This window comes from Mobula hypostoma, chromosome 1 (genome assembly GCF_963921235.1).
Source record: "Mobula hypostoma chromosome 1, sMobHyp1.1, whole genome shotgun sequence".
Classification (NCBI taxonomy): domain Eukaryota; kingdom Metazoa; phylum Chordata; class Chondrichthyes; order Myliobatiformes; family Myliobatidae; genus Mobula; species Mobula hypostoma.
Genome location: NC_086097.1, coordinates 88833669 through 88852150, shown reverse-complemented (window position 1 = coordinate 88852150; position 18482 = coordinate 88833669). Strand labels below are relative to the sequence as shown.

General features: G+C 43.6%; 1 protein-coding gene across 1 annotated transcript in view; it reads left to right on the top strand.

The window, feature by feature from the left end:
• Positions 1-18482, top strand: part of LOC134355924 (fibulin-7-like) — a 64035-nt gene that overhangs the window by 38284 nt on the left and 7269 nt on the right. Inside the window, exons 5-7 of the mRNA XM_063066836.1 lie at positions 6710-6838; positions 7409-7546; positions 8068-8206. Coding sequence (XP_062922906.1) covers positions 6710-6838; positions 7409-7546; positions 8068-8206 — 406 coding nt within the window. The remainder of the gene's footprint in view (positions 1-6709; positions 6839-7408; positions 7547-8067; positions 8207-18482) is intronic.

Sequence of the window (18482 nt, the reverse complement as noted above, 5' to 3'; positions counted from 1 at the left end):
GAGGAGTGAAAGGTGGGGGAGTAGTATTGCTTGTTAGGGGAAATATTACAGCAGTGCTCAGGCAGGACAGATTAGAGAGCTTGTCTACTGAGGCCTTATGGGTGGAGCTGAGAAACAGGAAAGGTATGGCCACATTAGTGGGATTGTATTACAGACCACCCAATAGTCAACGAGAATTGGAAGAGCAAATCTGCAGAGAGGTAGCAGGCAACTGCAGGAAACATAAAGTTGTGGTGGTAGGGGATTTTAATTTTCCATATATTGATTGGGTCTCCCACACTGTTAGGGGTCTAGATGGTTTAGAGTTTGTAAAATGTGTTCAGGAAAGTTTTCTAAATCAATATATAGAGGGACCAACTAGAGGGGATGCAATATTGGATCTCCTGTTAGGAAACGAGTTAGGACAAGTGACAGAAGTCTGTGTAGGGGAGCACTTTGGTTCCAGTGATCATAACACCATTAGTTTCAACTTGATCATGGACAAGGATAGATCTGGTCCTAGAGTTGAGGTTCTTAACTGGAAGAAGGCCAAATTTGAAGAAATGAGAAAGGATCTAAAAAGCGTGGATTGGGACAGGTTGTTCTCTGGCAAGGATGTGATCGGTAGGTGGGAAGCCTTCAAAGGAGAAATTTTGAGAGTGCAGAATTTGTATGCTCCTGTCAGGATTAAAGGCAAAGTGAATAGGAATAAGGAACCTTGGTTCTCAAGGGATATTGCAACTCTGATAAAGAAGAAGAGGGAGTTGTATGACACGTATAGGAAGCAGGGAGTAAATAAGGTGCTTGAGGAGTATAAGAAGTGCAAGAAAATACTTAAGAAAGAAATCAGGAGGGCTAAAAGAAGACATGAGGTTGCCTTGGCAGTCAAAGTGAAGGATAATCCAAAGAGCTTTTACAGGTATATTAAGAGCAAAAGGATTGTAAGGGATAAAATTGGTCCTCTTGAAGATCAGAGTGGTCGGCTATGTGCGGAACCAAAGGAAATGGGGGAGATCTTAAATAGGTTTTTTGCATCTGTATTTACTAAGGAAACTGGCATGAAGTCTATGGAATTAAGGGTAACAAGTAGTGAGATCATGGAAACTACAGATCGAAAAGGAGGAGGTCCTTGCTGTCTTGAGGAAAATTAAAGTGGATAAATCCCCGGGACCTGACAGGGTGTTCCCTCGGACCTTGAAGGAGACTAGTGTTGAAATTGCAGGGGCCCTGGCAGAAATATTTAAAGTGTCGCTGTCTACAGGTGAGGTGCCAGAGGATTGGAGAGTGGCTCATGTTGTTCCGTTGTTTAAAAAAGGATCGAAAAGTAATCCGGGAAATTATAGGCCAGTAACTTTAATGTCGGTAGTAGGTAAGTTATTGGAGGGAGTACTAAGAGACAGAGTCTACAAGCATTTGGATAGACAGGGACTTATTAGGGACAGTCAACGTGGCTTTGTGCGTGGTAGGTCATGTTTGACCAATCTATTGGAGTTTTTCGAGGAGGTTACCAGGAAAGTGGATGAAGGGAAGGCAGTGGATATTGTCTACATGGAATTCAGTAAGGCCTTTGACAAGGTCCCGCATGGGAGGTTAGTTAGGAAGATTCAGTCGCTAGGTATACATGGAGAGGTGGTAAATTGGATTAGACATTGGCTCAATGGAAGAAGCCAAAGAGTGGTGGTAGAGAATTGCTTCTCCGAGTGGAGGCCTGTGACTAGTCGTGTGCCACAGGGATCAGTGCTGGGTCCATTGTTATTTGTCATCTATATCAATGATCTGGATGATAATGTAAATTGGATCAGCAAATTTGCTGATGATACAAAGATTGGAGGTGTAGTAGACAGTGAGGAAGGTTTTCAGAGCCTGCAGAGGGACTTGGACCAGCTGGAAAAATGGGCTGAAAAATGGCAGATGGAGTTTAATACAGACAAGTGTGAGGTATTGCATGTTGGAAGGACAAACCAAGGTAGAACATACAGGGTTAATGGTAAGGCACTGAGGAGTGCAGTGGAACAGAGGGATCTGGGAATACAGATACAAAATTCCCTAAAAGTGGCGTCACAGGTAGATAGGGTCATAAAGAGAGCTTTTGGTACATTGGCCTTTATTAATCAAAGTATTGAGTATAAGAGCTGTAATGTTATGATGAGGTTGTATAAGGCATTGGTGAGGCTGAATCTGGAGTATTGTGTTCAGTTTTGGTCACCAAATTACAGGAAGGATATAAATAAGGTTGAAAGAGCGCAGAGAAGGTTTACAAGGATGTTGCCGGGACTTGAGAAACTCAGTTACAGAGAAAGGTTGAATAGGTTAGGACTTTATTCCCTGGAACGTAGAAGAATGAGGGGAGATTTGATAGAGGTATATAAAATTATGATGGGTATAGATAGAGTGAATGCAAGCAGGCTTTTTCCACTGAGGCAAGGGGAGAAAAAAACCAGAGGACATGGGTTAAGGGTGAGGGGGGAAAAGTTTAAAGGGAACATTAGCGGGGGCTTCTTCACACAGAGAGTGGTGGGAGTATGGAATGAGCTGCCAGACAAAGTGGTAAATGTGTGTTCTCTTTTAACATTTAAGAATAAATTGGACAGATACATGGATGGGAGGTGTATGGAGGGATATGGTCCGTGTGCAGGTCAGTGGGACTAGGCAGAAAATGGTTCGGCACAGCCAAGAAGGGCCAAAAAGGCCTGTTTCTGTGCTGTAGTTTCTATGGTTCTATGGTTCTAAATGACTGCACAATCAAACTACACACTGAAGTCACTGCACAGTCTGAAACTACACTGCCTATGAACTCCATGCTGAAAGCACTTCACTGTTTGAGAACTACACGTACAACACACTAGGCAAGTTGTGGTCTGCACATCAAAAAAGATGTACCATCTGCTTTCATTAAAACAGCTCTATTAGTTCTGAATCACAATTTGGAAGCTTTGTATTAGGTCTGATTCATACATTGAAATCACTCTCTGAGCTTCACATTGGAAGTGTTGCACTAGTTGAAAATGTTGCTTAAATACAAGTCTTTCTCATGTTTGTCTACGTCTCTTTTCTAATTCTCATTCCTTTCTCTTACTCCTTACAGTGTTTGTTTTTTTTAATTTCCTTTATGTCTTCTGTTCGAAGCTGCACTTGTTTTGAAGTATTTAATTTCCGGGTGCCCCTGAAAGAAAAAAAATCAATTAATAAAACTTTTTCAGAACCTCAGCGTTGGAAGGCTCCGTTGATGGAAAGCAATTGTTGCTAGTTCCTTGTTGATCGCACCTGTAGACTGAAACGGATTGTAAAAGTGTGTGGGACTGTATGGCAAAACAAAGGCTGAGGTGATGCGGAGCAGTCCCGGTAATAGTGGCGAATATTGCTCAAAGGTTTGATGCAAAACAATAAACTTAAACGAAGCGGGTTGTCATTTGTGGAAAATGTGATATAGCACCTGCTGGTAAGAACAGCTGGTTTTTGCTCTTTTTTTTACAGTGAGCTTTGTGGGAATTTAGAAACATTGGTTCTATTCAGGGAATTCACGTTATGTCTGCTGCTGAATATCTCTATCAGTTGGATGGATCTCAAAGTATCTCCAGTAACTCTGGCACAATGAGGTCGCTGTTTTGTTCATAAAACAGAACAGGCTCACTCCTTGGGGGCCGAGATCAGTTACAGCAACAAAGAATGGAACACAGTGAGTGAATACAGCAGCAGGAAGATAAATAGCTGTAGGTTCCAGTCTCTAAGCCTCTTCATTCTCTCCTTGATCAACTGTGGGAAGCAGGAATCTCGCCTCCTGGTAAAGAGCCCAGGACGAGAAAAGGTTTCCTTTGGTGTTCGAAAATGTCCCATGCAGCATAACATGAAGTGAACGATAGACAGCTTCAAAGCGCTGTTCTTGATGTATTTTAGGAACAAAAATTTCCACTTGGCAACAGCCAACAGCAGAGAAGTTTTGGTTAGGAGGATAAGTACTTATTCAGAAGTTAAGATTGCACTTAGGGTTGAGGTTTTATTCAGAATAATGTCACTGGATGTGTACCTGAGAGGTATATCGTCTGCAAGTGCCGTCCTCTAAATTTAGACCACATGCACAAGTTTTGGAGTGCACATTGAAGCATTTGCTTCTGATGTGAGTGGAGAATGTTAATAATTATATAATGATAAGCCTGATTCTGATATGGGTCTCTATTATGGACTGAGATTGAGGAGAGGGCAGTGAGAGTGGAATCATAGTTGGGAAAAGGAGAAGGGAGAGGGAAGCACCAGAGAGATGGTCTATGATGATCAATAAACCAGTTGTTTGGAAGTAATTTCCTTTGCCTGGTGTTTCAGGGATGGGTGTACCTGTGCCAGCGTCAATCCCTGGCACTCTTTCTCTACTACCTGTCCCACAGCCCTCCCGCGGTGCCCCACCCTCACCGTCCCCAACATTTTTTTTGCTCCCTCTACATCTACAAATTCGCTCTCTGCTCCAGTTTGACAAGTGCGGTACTGTGCAAAAGTCGAAGGCACCCTAGCTATGTATATGTGCCCAAGACGAAATCTAAATCTACTGAAAATGTACAGAAATAACCTTGCTACATCCTCAGATGTGTCCACACCCATACTGTATACAGTGGTAGATCTGGTTTTCCCTCCCACATCCCAATGACAAGTGAATCAGTAGGTTAACTGACCACTGACCCCAGTGTGTAGATGAGTGGTAGAATCTGGGGAATCTTTAAAGAGGCTATGTTACAGGGCAAACTGGTGAGGAATTGGGATTTTTTTGAGCTGGGATAAACTGGGAAGTGTTGGGGTAAAGTCAGAGACATACAGCATAGAAACAGGCCCTTCAGCCCGCCTGGACCATGGCAAAAAAAAAATACCCATTTAAGCTTGTCCCATATTCCCCAAGTTTATGGAATCACAAACTACAGGGTATCAATTTAGAGGGGCAGCATGGTAGCATTGTGATTGGCAGAACATTTTCCAGTACCAGTAATATGGGTTCAAATCCACTGCCTCCTGTGAGGAATTTGCACGTTCTCCCTGTGAACGCCTGGGTTTTCTCTGGGTTTCCTGGTTTCCTCCCACATTCCAAAGACGTATCAGTTGGTAGGTTAATTGCTCGTTGTAAATTGTCCCGTGATTTGGTTAGGGTTAAACTGGGGGTTACTGGGTGGTGCTGTATCTCAATAAAATAAATAAGTACATTTCCCTGTGTTTGGTCCATGTACCTCTCAACCTTTCCTATCTGTATACAGTACTGTGCAAAAGTCTTGGGCACATGTGTATAGCTAGAGTGCCTGAGATGTTTGCACAGTACTGTACTTGCCAATGCGGAACAGACAGCATGTTTGTAAATCTGGCAGGAGCAAAGCATTTTGGGAATGGAAAGCATAGAGCACTGTGGGAGGGGTGTGGGACAGGTGGCAGAGAAGGAGTGCCAGGGGCAGGGGTTGGCGCAGGTGCAGACACACACAGCCCTGAGACACCGGGCAAGATCATTTGATTCCGAACAGTTTGTTTATTGATCATTACAGAATGTCTCTCTGGTGCTGTCCCCTCCCTTCCCCTTTTCCCAACCATGATTCCCTTCTCCTTGCTCCCTTCCCGCTCTCAGTCCACAACAGAGACCCATATCAGAATCAGGTTTATCATCACTCATATCTGTAATGAAATTTGTTTTTTTTTTGCAGCAGTAAGGTGCAATATGTGAAATTGTTACAGTAACAGTACTGTGCAAAAGTCTTAGGCACCCTGGCTATATATATGTGCCTAAGGTTTTGCACAGTTTTTACCTGTCAAAGCGCCTTCTGAATGTTGTTAATGTACTTATCACAACCTCTTCTGGCAGTTTATTCCATATACGCTAGAGGCAGGAAACATGTTCCTGATGTTGGGGGGAGTCCAGAACTAGAGGCCACAGTATAAGAATAAGGGGTAGACCATTTAGAACGGAGTTGAGGAAAAACTTTTTCACACAGAGAGTTGTGGTTCTGTGGAATGCTCTGCCTCAGAAGGCTGTGGAGGCTAATTCTCTGGATTCTTTCAAAAAAGAGTGAGTTAGAGCTCTTAAAGATAGCGGAGTGAAGGGATATGGGGAGAAAGCAGGAAAAGGGTACTGATTGTGGATGATCAGCCATGATCACAGTGAATGGTGGTGCTGGCTCGAAGGGCTGAACGACCTACTCCTGCACCTTTTGTCTGTTGTCTATACAGATCACCCTCTGAGTGAGAAGGTTGCCCTTCAGTTTCTATTCAATTTCTCACTTTAACTTACGCCCCATAGTTTGTGATTCCCTGGGGTGTCTGGGAGTGAGTGGGGGAACCCTGGGGATAAGACTATCCACATTGATCCTATCTATACCCCTCATAATTTTACACACCTCTATAAGATCACCCCTCATTCCCTTACTCCAGTTTAAAACAAAAACACACTAACATAGTCCGGGAAACATTCTCGTAAATCTCCTCTGCATTCTTCCCGGCAGCAGCCTGACCAAAACTAAACGCAATGTTCCAAATGCTGTCCCGCCGTCATCTTGTACGTTGTTGTCTCCAACATCACATGGAAATAGGGAAATACTACTACTTAATGACAGAACGGCCTCGAGAGGCCGGGTGGTGTACTGTTAATTCCCTCAGCATATCGTTTTAGGTACAGTGATCCCACTGGAGCTTTCCCAGTGAGCTGTAAGTTATTCATCTGGCCTCCTGGTTATTTAATGCACTTACACAAACCACTTGCAACTGTTGACAGAATGGACAATGGCGCAGAGCGACCCATCCTTCAGTCACCAGCCACGATGCACAGATATCCAAGGCTCACAACATTGCACCTGTGAGACCGGCTTCCAGCTGAACGGGATGGACCTCAGGCAGTGTCGAGGTAATGCAGCATCCATGAAGATTGACCTGAGACCAATTTCACTGATGGAAGCCTGGCACTTAAATAATCAGAACAAAGCAGCCACTCTTCCCACAACCACCCCCCCCCACTCTTCCCACAACCACTCACCCCCACTCTTCCCACAACCACTCACCCCCACTCTTCCCACAACCAAACCCCCACTCTTCCCACAACCCCCCCACTCTTCCCACAGCCAACCCCCCACTCTTCCCACAGCCAACCCCCCACTCTTCCCACAACCCTCCTCCACTCTTCCCACAACCACCCCCCCACTCTTCCCACAACCGTCCCTCCCCGCACTCACACGCCCTTCCCCCCAGCACACACCGTTCCACACATCTCCACCCTCCCCTCCCTCTCTTCCGCACCCCACCTGTATGCTTTCACTCATTGCAGAGGCCAGTACTCACATTCAGTGTCGATGTTTGATGTTCAATGCCCCCTGAAATTCCATGAAGATTTAGTGAAGACCTCTCACCAGTTTTAATCTGCCATACTGAGGAAGCTTGTATTCTTGAAGCGTTCACCAGCCACTCTTGTTTCTTTCAGATGTAGATGAATGTAAGATGTTTCACACGGGCAAGTTGGCTCGCCTCTGTGCACATACCTGTCTGAACACTCCAGGCTCCTATAGGTGTGCGTGCCCTGCTGGATACAACCTAATGGAGGATTCTCGGAGCTGTGAAGGTGAGCACACCCAATCCTCATACTCAACCTACAAAGTTCATCACTGCCTGCTTGTTACTGTAACTCATTGCTGTCTGACCATTATAATTCACTACTTGTGCATTATACTCTCCCGTTGCTGCCTATCCATTGTACCCTTCACAGCCGACTCTTTATGCTCGTCTTCCCCCCCACCTTCCACCACCACCTGTATACTCTTTCACCTGCCTTCTCATTACACTCTTGCCTGTCCACTAAGGTTCCTTCTGCCTATCCATTCTACTCTTAACAGTTGCCTATCTAGGATACTTTTTCCTGTCTACTTGTTATTCTCCCCACGCCTGTCCACTGTCCTCATGTCTGCTGCCTTCCTTTTTTCTTTCCCCAGTGCCTGCTCGTCGTTTCTCATAGCTATTCTTCCTACTGTAACTTAACCGCTGGCTGTATATTATTTTCTAACTTACTGAATACTGGGCTTCTGTACTTTCCATAGTTGTGCCAACTATGTGTTATTCTATAGTGTTACTTTACTGCTTTTGCAGATATTAATGAGTGTTTGACCAATCGACATAACTGTACCGGAGAAGAGGTTTGCATTAATATGCATGGTGGTTTCCATTGTGTTCGCCCAGAGTGTCCAAAGTCTCGCCACAATGCAAGCTACGTAAAAACATCCCAATTGTAAGTGTTGGCCTATCTAAACATACCTCTATTGATGTAAAGAGATTTGCCGTGGGAGGTTAGGTCACAGCAACTCGGAGCTGTTCCAGACCGAGGAGCCACGTGACTGAACTCTCACCTCTGTGAGGGAGTCTGTGAGCGGAATTTAGAGCTGTATCTGAGTGCTGTCATTACAGAGGTATCAGAGGAGAGCTTACAGAGGGAAATAGGACAGGCAATGGGGGAGCATATAATGAATGGACAGAGATGTGTGTTGAATGGACAGACAGTGGAACCATATAAGGGGCAGGTGGCGGGGGAGCGTAAGGGACAGGCAGTAGTGAATATTTAATGGAAAGGCCATGGGGGACCTGAAATGTTTCTGTTTTTATTTCAAAATAATTGGAATGATGTCTTTTCTCTCTAATGTTACCTAACGAGTGTTTCCAACTTGCCTGTTTATTTCGGATTTCCAGCCTGTTTTGATTTTCAGTTGCTGCTGAGCCTGGCAGGCGGAGCACCTACGAATTTCCGCACCATCATTAGCATGTGTGGGTAAGGGCTTGGCTGTGATGAGGTGGCCGGGGGGAGATCTCGTATGACTGCACCTTCCACCTGATAACATCCGAATGAAACTACCATCCCATCCAAGTTCACAAGCAAGAGCTGAAAGCTAAATTCACATTTTAAAGCTATGTTGAAATAAGAATCTGCCGGAGTTAATCAAAAAGGGAGTTAAGGGTCTTGCAGGCAAACATGAAATAAGGCAAAACATCTGATGTGAAAAGTGGATGGATGCTCAGTTGATAGTGGATTGGAAATTTATGCCATTTATGTTCTCAGTAGAACAAACATTTAATCCTTATTTTATCTGGGCTATTTTTCGTTACGCTCTGCAGCAGCATCTAATCTTTGCTCTGATGTACTCTCATGAAATATTGGCATTTGAAGGATTTGCTGCAGAGTAAAATGAAAACAATGTTAGTGGAATGTTCAGGATGGACTCCTGGCATTAACCCTTCAAACCTAACAGGACCATGTACTGAATTCAAATCCCTATATGTGTCGTAAAGCAAGATCTGCTTCACTGTGTTTCAGTCCAGTAGTTTAAAATGCTGCCTGTGTTTTTGCCTCAGATCCCCAGATGTTAAACTCAGATGGTATATGGTGTGATTGAGGGCAATGAGGTACAATGCAGTGTGGAGGCACCAAGAGGGAGATGACCACTTACTGCAATTATACAGAGAATTGGAAAGATGGCAGCTAAAATATAGTGTACAGCCTATCTAAGGGAGGTGTGATCGAGGAAATGCAACGAAAATTAATTCCTGAGATGGGACCCGATATATTAAGTGGACTGTATCTGCACTCTCTACAAGTTTAAAAGATCAAGTGCAGTTACTGAAACCGTCAAATTTTTGAGGGAGTGGATTAAGAAGATGAGAGTTATAGCCCTCAGCACTGAGCTGGGAATAAATATCTTTAACCAGAGTGTGGTGAATCTTTAGCATTTTCTACCCAGAGGCTCAGTCATCAAACAGAGATCAATAGACTGTGGGCTATTAAATTATATGGGGTTAGTATAGGAAGATGGTGCAGGGGAAAGGAGCAGTCATGATCTTATTTATTGGTGGAGCAGGTATTAGCAGATGAATGGCCTACTCCCTCCTCTGTTTCTTACAATCTTAATTGAATTTTTAAATTTAATTTAGAGATACAGCAGGGTAACAGGCCCAATGAGCCCATGCTGCCTAAGAACACCAGTGTGACCAATTACTCTACTCACCCATACATTAATGGAATGTGGGAAGAAACTCGAGCACCCGGAGGAAATCCATGCAGTCAACATGCAAATTCATTACAGACACCAGTGGGCATTGAATCGAATTGATGACGCCAAAAAGCATTACACTAACCGCTGTGCTACCGTGCTGCCCCATATTCCAAGCTGTCTAAATAGAAGGGTTGAGAAAGTCAATTTAAAAAAATAACCATTATATTAAACCATTTCTTTTTCACCTACGATATGATTTAATATAATTTTGTTAAGTTGTCTGACCTTCCATTTAAAAAGGGAATGTTGAATTGTGCTGTGCATGTTTTGTAAATAATTTATGGGAATATTTTGCAGTAATCTCTATAAATATAATAAGAAGTTTCAGCTAAGTTACAGGGATACAGCAGAGGTTAATATATCTCAAGCAACATGTATTGCAAAATATGGGATACGATTATGTTTTGTCTTGAATATGGTTTTTCAATAATTGACATCTACACTTACTGTACAAAAGCCTGTGTTTGTCAACGTGGAGCGGAGAGCGAGCTTGTATATCTGGCGGGAGCAAAGGATGTTGGGAATGACAAGGGTGGAGCACCACTGGAGGGGCGTGGATGAGTGGCAGAGGGGTGCTAGGTGTGGGAGGTGGTGGGGGTGCGGGACACGAGGCAAGTTCATTTGATTCCAAACGGTTGATTTATTGATCATTACAGAATGTCTCTCTGGTGCTTCCTTTTCCCTCCCCTCCTCCTCTCCTTTTTCTCAATCATGCCTGCCCCCTTCCCCATTCTCAGTCCACAATATCAGAATCAGGTTTATCATCACTCAAGCATGTCATGAAATATTTTTTTTTGTGGCAGCAGTGCAATGCATAAAACTTCTACAGTACTGTGTAGAAGTCTTAGGCACCTTAGCTATAAATGTCTACATATGTGCCTAAAGCTTTTGCATAGTACTATACCTGAACAAATCTTCTACCCCCCAGCTTAAAGAAGGTAAATGTAAAAGAGGTGGACAACAGAAGAGATTCAAAGACGTCTTAAAAGCCAACATGAAGAAATGTAACATTGACATCAACAATTGGGAAACCAATGCCAAGGACAGGAAACTCTGTCAAGCCATCATCTGAGAAGGAACAGCAACTTTCGAAGCCAACAGTTGTGCAGAATTAGAAGAAAAGAGAAGAAAATGGAAAGAGAGGCAGCAACAACCAAAGCCCGATCTGCCATCTGGAACTACCTGCCCTGAATGCGGAAGAACTTTCAAAGCCAAGATTGGACTCATAAGCCACTTGAGAGCCCATAAGTAGATCAATAGAACGAAGACCATCATCCTCGACCTCGAGGGATAGCCATGATGACGACAATACCTGAACTAGTAATTTCCCCATTACACAGGAGAATAAGTCACACGCCATAGTTATACAGCATGGAAACAGGTTCTTCACCACTCGTCCATGCTAACTCTGTTGCTCAGTGAGCTAGAACCAGCTTGCCTGTGTTTTGACATATAGCCCTCTAAACCTCTCCTATCCATGTACTTATCTTGATGATTTTTAAGTATTACTTAGTGAGATACAGCGTGGAATAGGCCCTTCTGGCCCTTCGAGCCTCGCCACCAAACAGTCACCCAATTTAATGCTAGCCTAATCATGGGACAATTTACATTGACCAATTAACCTACCAACCGGTATGTCTGTGGACTCTGGGAGGAAACCCACGCGGTCACGGGGAGAACGTACAAACTCCTTACAGGCAGCAGCAGGAATTGAACTGGTACTGTAAAGCACTGTGCTAAGCACTATACTATTGTGTGCCTACCTCAACAACCATTTCTGGCAGCTCATCCTAAATACATAGCAGAAACCTAAAATGCATGCTTCTCTATCAAGGAATTTTAAATACACCTAGAATTGCTATCAGAGCTCAATTTCACTTAATACCCTAATTATTTATAATGATAAAATAATGCTGTTCTAAAACACCTAGCCTTATTATTTTATATTTAAGTAAATTATTACAGTCAGAGTAATTATAATCTTAATTAGGAACTTGTGCATGGAAGCATTTAGTAATATTCTGGAGGTTTCTGCCCTGTGGATTTATTGTGTAATCATCCTCTCAAAGATGAGTAGATTTCATTGAGGTCATTGAAGAATGGCTGGGCTGGTCTGTGTTATATTACCCACAGGTTAGAATATAAACTTACAAGTTAAGATAATTATGGCAGGCCTTTGTACAAGGGGTGATTGATAAGTTTGTGGCCTAAGGTAGAAGGAGTCAATTTTAGAAAACCTAGCACATTTATTTTTCAACGTAGTTCCCTCCTACATGTACACACTTAGTCCAGCAGTCGTGGAGCATACAGAAGTGGTCCACAGCAGGGGTGCTTGATAAGTTTGTGGCCTAAGGTAGAAGGAGATGAGTTATTAACTTCAAATTTTCTGCATTATCACTCAAAGAGTTGAACTGCACGTGCATGTAACGAGAGCGTCTTGGACCTCCAGGTGGTCCACAGCAGGGCTGATTGATAAGTTCGTGGCTAAAGGTAGAAGGAGATGAGTTATACAGTTCCCGTTACATGCATGTGCATTTCAACACTTTGAGTGAAAATGCAGTAAGTTTGAAGTTAATAACTGATCTCCTTCTACCTACCCCTGCTGTGGACCACTTCTGGAGGTCCAAGACGCTGACTTCTACAAAGATGGGACCCGTATACTCCATAACCGCTGGACTAAGTGTGCAAATGTAGGAAAAATAAATGTGCTAGGTTTTCTAAAATTGACTCCTTCTACATTAGGCCACAACCTTATCAATCACCCCTCGTAGAACACTTCGCTTTAGTTCCTCTCTGGGGTTCTGAACAAAGATTTCTGACAGGGTGATATAATTTTCAATTGTTAAGACAGACAAGCAATTTCTCATTACTTATAGATAGTCCATCAACATCAGCTTAGCATTAATCATCATTCGGAGAAGGAAGTCTGAGAATCGGAGCGGGAGTGCGGCGGAAGCCATTTTGATTTTTTCTTTTTCTCATCGGAGTTGACAGAGGTGGGACTGCGCAGGCATGTGACGTCAGGCAGTGAAGTGCGGAAGATTTAAAAGGTCAGAAATCCTGATTCGGGTTTACTTCAGAGAAGGAAGTCTGAGAATCGGAGTGGGAGTGCAGCGGAAGCCATTTTGATTTTTCTTTATCTCAGTGGAGTTAAGAGAAGTGGGACTGCGCAGGCGTGTGACATCGGGCAGTGAAGCACGGAAGATTTAAAAGGAACACAGCCATATACAGCAGGCAGCGTCATTTTGCAGGCTGCGGAGTGAGCCGGGAGCAGAGTGAAGGCGTAAGGGCTTTGACTCAATGGGCTTTGGTGGAAACGGGCGAGGCAAAGTAGGTTTGGTTTTCAATTTCCCCTGTAATTTGAGGAAAGGGGGAAGTATGAGTGTGCGGGCAGCTTGCTGTTCTCGGTGTCGGATGTGGGAGGTCCTAGAATCTCCTAGCCTCCCAGACGTCCACATCTGCATCAGCTGCGCCAAGCTGCAGCTCCTAAGGGTCCATGTTAGGGAACTGGAGCTGCAGCTCGATGACCTTTGTCTGGTCAGGGAGAGTGAGGAGTTGATAGAGAGGAGTTACAGGCAGGTGGTCACACCGCAGCCACGGGAGGCAGACAAGTGGGTCACGGTTAGCGGGGGGAAAGGGGAAGTGTCAGATACTAGAGAGTACCCCAGTGGCTGTGCCCCTTGACAATAAGAACTCCTGTTTGAGTACTGTTGGGGGGGACAGCTTACTTGGAGGAAGCAACAGTGGCCGTGCCACCAGCACAGAGTCCAGCCCTGTAGCTCAGAAGGGTAGGGAAAGGAAGAGGAGGGCAGTTGTAATAGGGGACTCGATAGTAAGGGGGTCAGATAGGTGATTCTGTGGACGCAGTCAGGAGACCCGGATGGTAGTTTGCCTCCCTGGTGCCAGGGTCTGGGATATTTCTGATCACGTCCAAGATATCCTGAAGTGGGAGGGTGAGGAGCCAGAGGTCGTGGTACATTTAGGTACCAATGACGTAGGTAGGAAAAGGGAAGAGGTCCTGAAAGGAGAATATAGGGAGTTAGGACGGGAGTTGAGAAGAAGGACCGCAAAGGTAGTAATCTTGGGATTACTGCCTGTGCTACGCGACAGTGAGAGTAGGAATGGAATGAGGTGGAGGATAAGTGCGTGGCTGAGTGATTGGAGCAGGGGGCAGGGATTCAAGTTTCTGGATCATTGGGACCTCATTTGGTACAAGTGTGACCTGTATAAAAGGGGACAGGTTGCACTTGAATCCTAGGGGGACCAATATCCTGGCGGGGAGATTTGCGAAGGCTACTGGGGAGACTTTAAACTAGAATGGTTGGGGGGTGGGAATCAAATTGAAGAGACTAGGAGAGAGGAAGTTAGTTCACAAGTAGAGAAAGCAGGTAGACAGTGTGTGAGGGAGGATAGGCAGGGGACAGAGATCAGGAGCACTCAGACCAAAGATGTAGGGGAGAAGGAAGAAAAAGATAACAAAGTTGTTTGCTCAATTAAGGATAATCGGAGATTGGGAGGTGGAGAGTTTCTTAAATGCATCTATTTTAATGTTAGGAGCATTGTAAGAAAGGTGGATGAGCTTAGAGCATGGATTGATACCTGGTAATATGATGTAGCTATTAGTGAAACATGGTTGCAGGAGGGGTGTAATTGGCAACTAAATATTCCTGGATTTCGTTGCTTCAGGTGTGATAGAATCGGAGGGGCAAGAAGGGGAGGTGTTGCATTGCTTGCCAGAGAAAATATTACAGCGGTGCTTTGGTAGGATAGATTAGAGGACTCATCTAGTGAGGCTATTTGGGTGGAATTGAGGAATGGGAAAGGTGTAGTAACGCTAATAGGGGTGTATTATAGACCACCTAATAGGGAGTGAGAATTAGAGGAGCAAATTTGTAAGGCGATAGCAGATATTTGTAGTAAGCACAGGGTTGTGATTGTGGGAGATATTAATTTTCCACACATAGACTGCGAAACCCATTCTGTAAAAGGGCTGGATGGTTTGGAGTTTGTAAAATGTGTGCAAGATAGGTTTTTGCAGCAATACATAGAGGTACCAACTAGAGAAGGGGCAGTGTTGGATCTCCTGTTAAGGAATGAATTAGGTCAGGTGATGGAGGTATGTGTTGGGGAGCACTTCGGGTCCAGTGATCACAAGGCCATTAGTTTCAGTATAATTATGGAGAAGGATAGGACTGGAACCAGGGTTGAGATTTTTGATTGGAGAAATGCTAACTTTGAGGAGAAGCGAAAGGTTTTAGGTGGAGTGAATTGGGACATTTGTTTTATGAGAAGGATGTAATAGAGAAATGGAGGTCATTTAAAGGTGAAATTTTGATGGTACTGAATCTTTACGTTCCTGTTAGGTTGAAAGGAAAGGATAAAAGTTTGAGAGAGCCATGGTTTTCAAGGGATATTGGAAACTTGGTTCAGAAAAAGAGAGATATCTACAATAAATATAGGCAGCATGGAGTAAATGAGGTGCTCGAGGAATATAAAGAATGTAAAAAGAATCTTAAGAAAGAAATTAGAAAAGCTAAAAGAAGATATGAGGTTGCTTTGGCAAGTAAGGCGAAAATAAATCCAAAGAGTTTCTACAGTTATATTAATAGCAAAAGGATAGTGAGGGATAAAATTGGTTCCTGGAGAACCAGAGTGGATGGCCATGTGCGGAGCCAAAAGAGATGGGGGAGATTTTGAACAATTTCTTCTCTTCGGTATTCACTAAGGAGAAGGATATTGAACTGTGTAAGGTAAGGGAAACAAGTAGGGTAGTTATGGAAACTATGATGATTATAGAAGAGGAATTACTGGGGCTTTTAAGGAATATAAAAGTGGATAAGTCTCCGGGTCCTGACAGCATATTCCCTAGGACCTTGAGGGAAGTTAGTGTGGAAATAGCAGGGGCTCTGACAGAAATATTTCAAATGTTATTAGAAACGGGTTGATGCCGGAGGATTGGCGTATTGCTCACGTTGTTCCATTGTTTAAAAAGAGTTTTAAGAGTAAACCAAGCAATTATCGGCCTGTGAGTTTGACATCAGTGGTGGGTAAATTGATGGAAAGCATTCTTAGAGATGGTATATATAATTATCTGGATAGACAGAGTCTGATTAGGAACAGTCAACATGGATTTGTGCAAGGAAGGTCACGTTTGACAAATCTTATTGAATTTTTTGAAGAGGTTACTAGGAAAGTTGACGAGGGTAAAGCGGTGGATGTTGTCTATATGGACTTCAGTAAGGCCTTTGACAAGGTTCCACATGGAAGGTTAGTTAGAAAGGTTCAATCGTTAGGTATTAATATTGAAGTAGTAAAATGGATTCAACAGTGGCTGGATGGGAGTTGCCTGAGAGTAGTGGTGAATAACTGTTTGTCAGTTTGGAGGCTGGTGTCTAGTGGTGTGCCTCAGGGATCTGTACTGTGTCCAATGTTGTTTGTCATATATATTAATGATCTGTATGATGGGGTGGTAAATTGGATGAGTAAGTATGCAGATGATACTAAGATAGGTGACGTTGTGGATAATGAAGTAGGTTTTCAAAGCTTGCAGAGAGATTTAGGCTGGTTAGAAAAGTGGGCTGAAAGATGGCAGATGGAGTTTAATGCTGATAAATGTGAGGTGCTACATTTTGGTAGGACTAATCAAAATAGGACATACATGGTAAATGGTAGGACATTGAAGAATGCAGTAGAACAGAGGGATCTAGGAGTAATGGTGCATAGTTCCCTGAAGGTGGAATCTCATGTGGATATGGTGGTGAAGAAAGCTTTTGGTATGCTGGCCTTTATAAATCAGAGCATTGAGTATAGGAGTTGGGATGTAATGTTGAATTTGTATAAGGCATTGGTAAGGCCAAATGTGGAGTATTGTGTACAGTTCTGCTCACCGAATTATAGGAAGGATGTCAATAAAATTGAGTGAGTATAGAGGAGATTTAATAAAATGTTACCTGGGTTTCATCTCCTAAGTTACAGAGAAAGGTTGAACAAGTTGGGTCTTTATTCTTTGGAGCGTAGAAGGTTGAGGGGGGACTTGATAGAGGTATTTAAAATTGTGAGGGGGATAGATAGAGTTGATGTGGATAGGCTTTTTTCCATTGAGAGTGGGGGAGATTCAAACAAGAGGACATGAGTTGAGAGTTAAATGGCAAAAGTTTAGGGGTAACATGAAGGGAAATACTTCACTCAGAGAGTGGTAACTGTGTGGAAAGAGCTTCCAACAGAAGTGGTTGAGGCAGTTTCGATGTTGACATTTAAAGTAAAATTGGACAGCTATATGGACAGGAAAGGAATGGAGAGTTATGAGCTGAGTGCAGGTTGGTGGGACTAGGTGAGAGTAAGAGTTCAGCATGGACTAGAAGGGCTGACATAGCCTATTTCCATGCTGTAATTGTTATATGGTTATATACAAGTCATTTTTAAAGGTTTCTACTCTTGTTGATACAGAATGTAAGTTTTTTGTAAGACCTTAAGATATAGGAACAGAATTGGGCCATTTGGCCCAATGAGTCTGCTCTGCCGTTTCATCCATTTTTCCTCTCTGCCCCAATCTCATGCCCTAACTAATCAAGTATCTATCATAATTCCGGAGCGCCTAGGTACAACTTGAGTAGCAGCAGTCCTCTCAATGGATATGATTAAAATAGTCCCGTTTCAGCTAGACACAGCTAAAAAGCACAACTGCTTCCAAGGTCAGTGCAGTCAACAAAGATGTCTTAATGCGTTTAAGTGAACTATCGCTGCTCAAAACTGATGGAAACAACACCTTGTGGTTGGAAGCATTCATGGAGGACACCTTGGAGGAAGCGTGGGTGTAGATCAGAATTACAAGTGCGTTTAAGGAAATGGGTTTTAAACTCCCTATACCGACTATCTTGCTGGCAAACATGCAGTCTCTGGTGAATAAAGTCTCAGAGCGAGGGTGCTGAATGAGAGGGACATTATGACCGCATGTGTCCTTTGTTTCACAGAATTCTGGTTAACCTCTTCCATACCGGATGCAGCGATTCAGATCGACGGGTTTACTATACAGCATCAGGATAGATCTATAGAGCCTCAAAAGCAGAGGTGGAGGAATATGCCTCATGATCAACTCTTCTTCGTGCACAAATATATCAGTGCTGTCCCAATTCTGCTCACCAGAGCTGGAATATCTAGCAGTTACGTGCCGTCCCTTATACCTATCAAGGGAGTTCTCCGGGGTCATTTTGGTAGCAGTATACATTCCACCTCAGGCCAATGTCAAGCAGGCTTTAGATGATCTGAGCAATGTGATCAACATGCACGAAACAGCGCACCCTAATGTCTTCACCATTGTTTTGGGAGATTTTAACCAGACCAGTCTGGAAAAAGTCACTAAGCAATTACCATCAACAGATTACTTGCAATACCAGAGGAAACAACACACTGGACCATTGTCACACCAGCATCAAGAATGCCTACAGTGCTATTCCATGCCCTCAC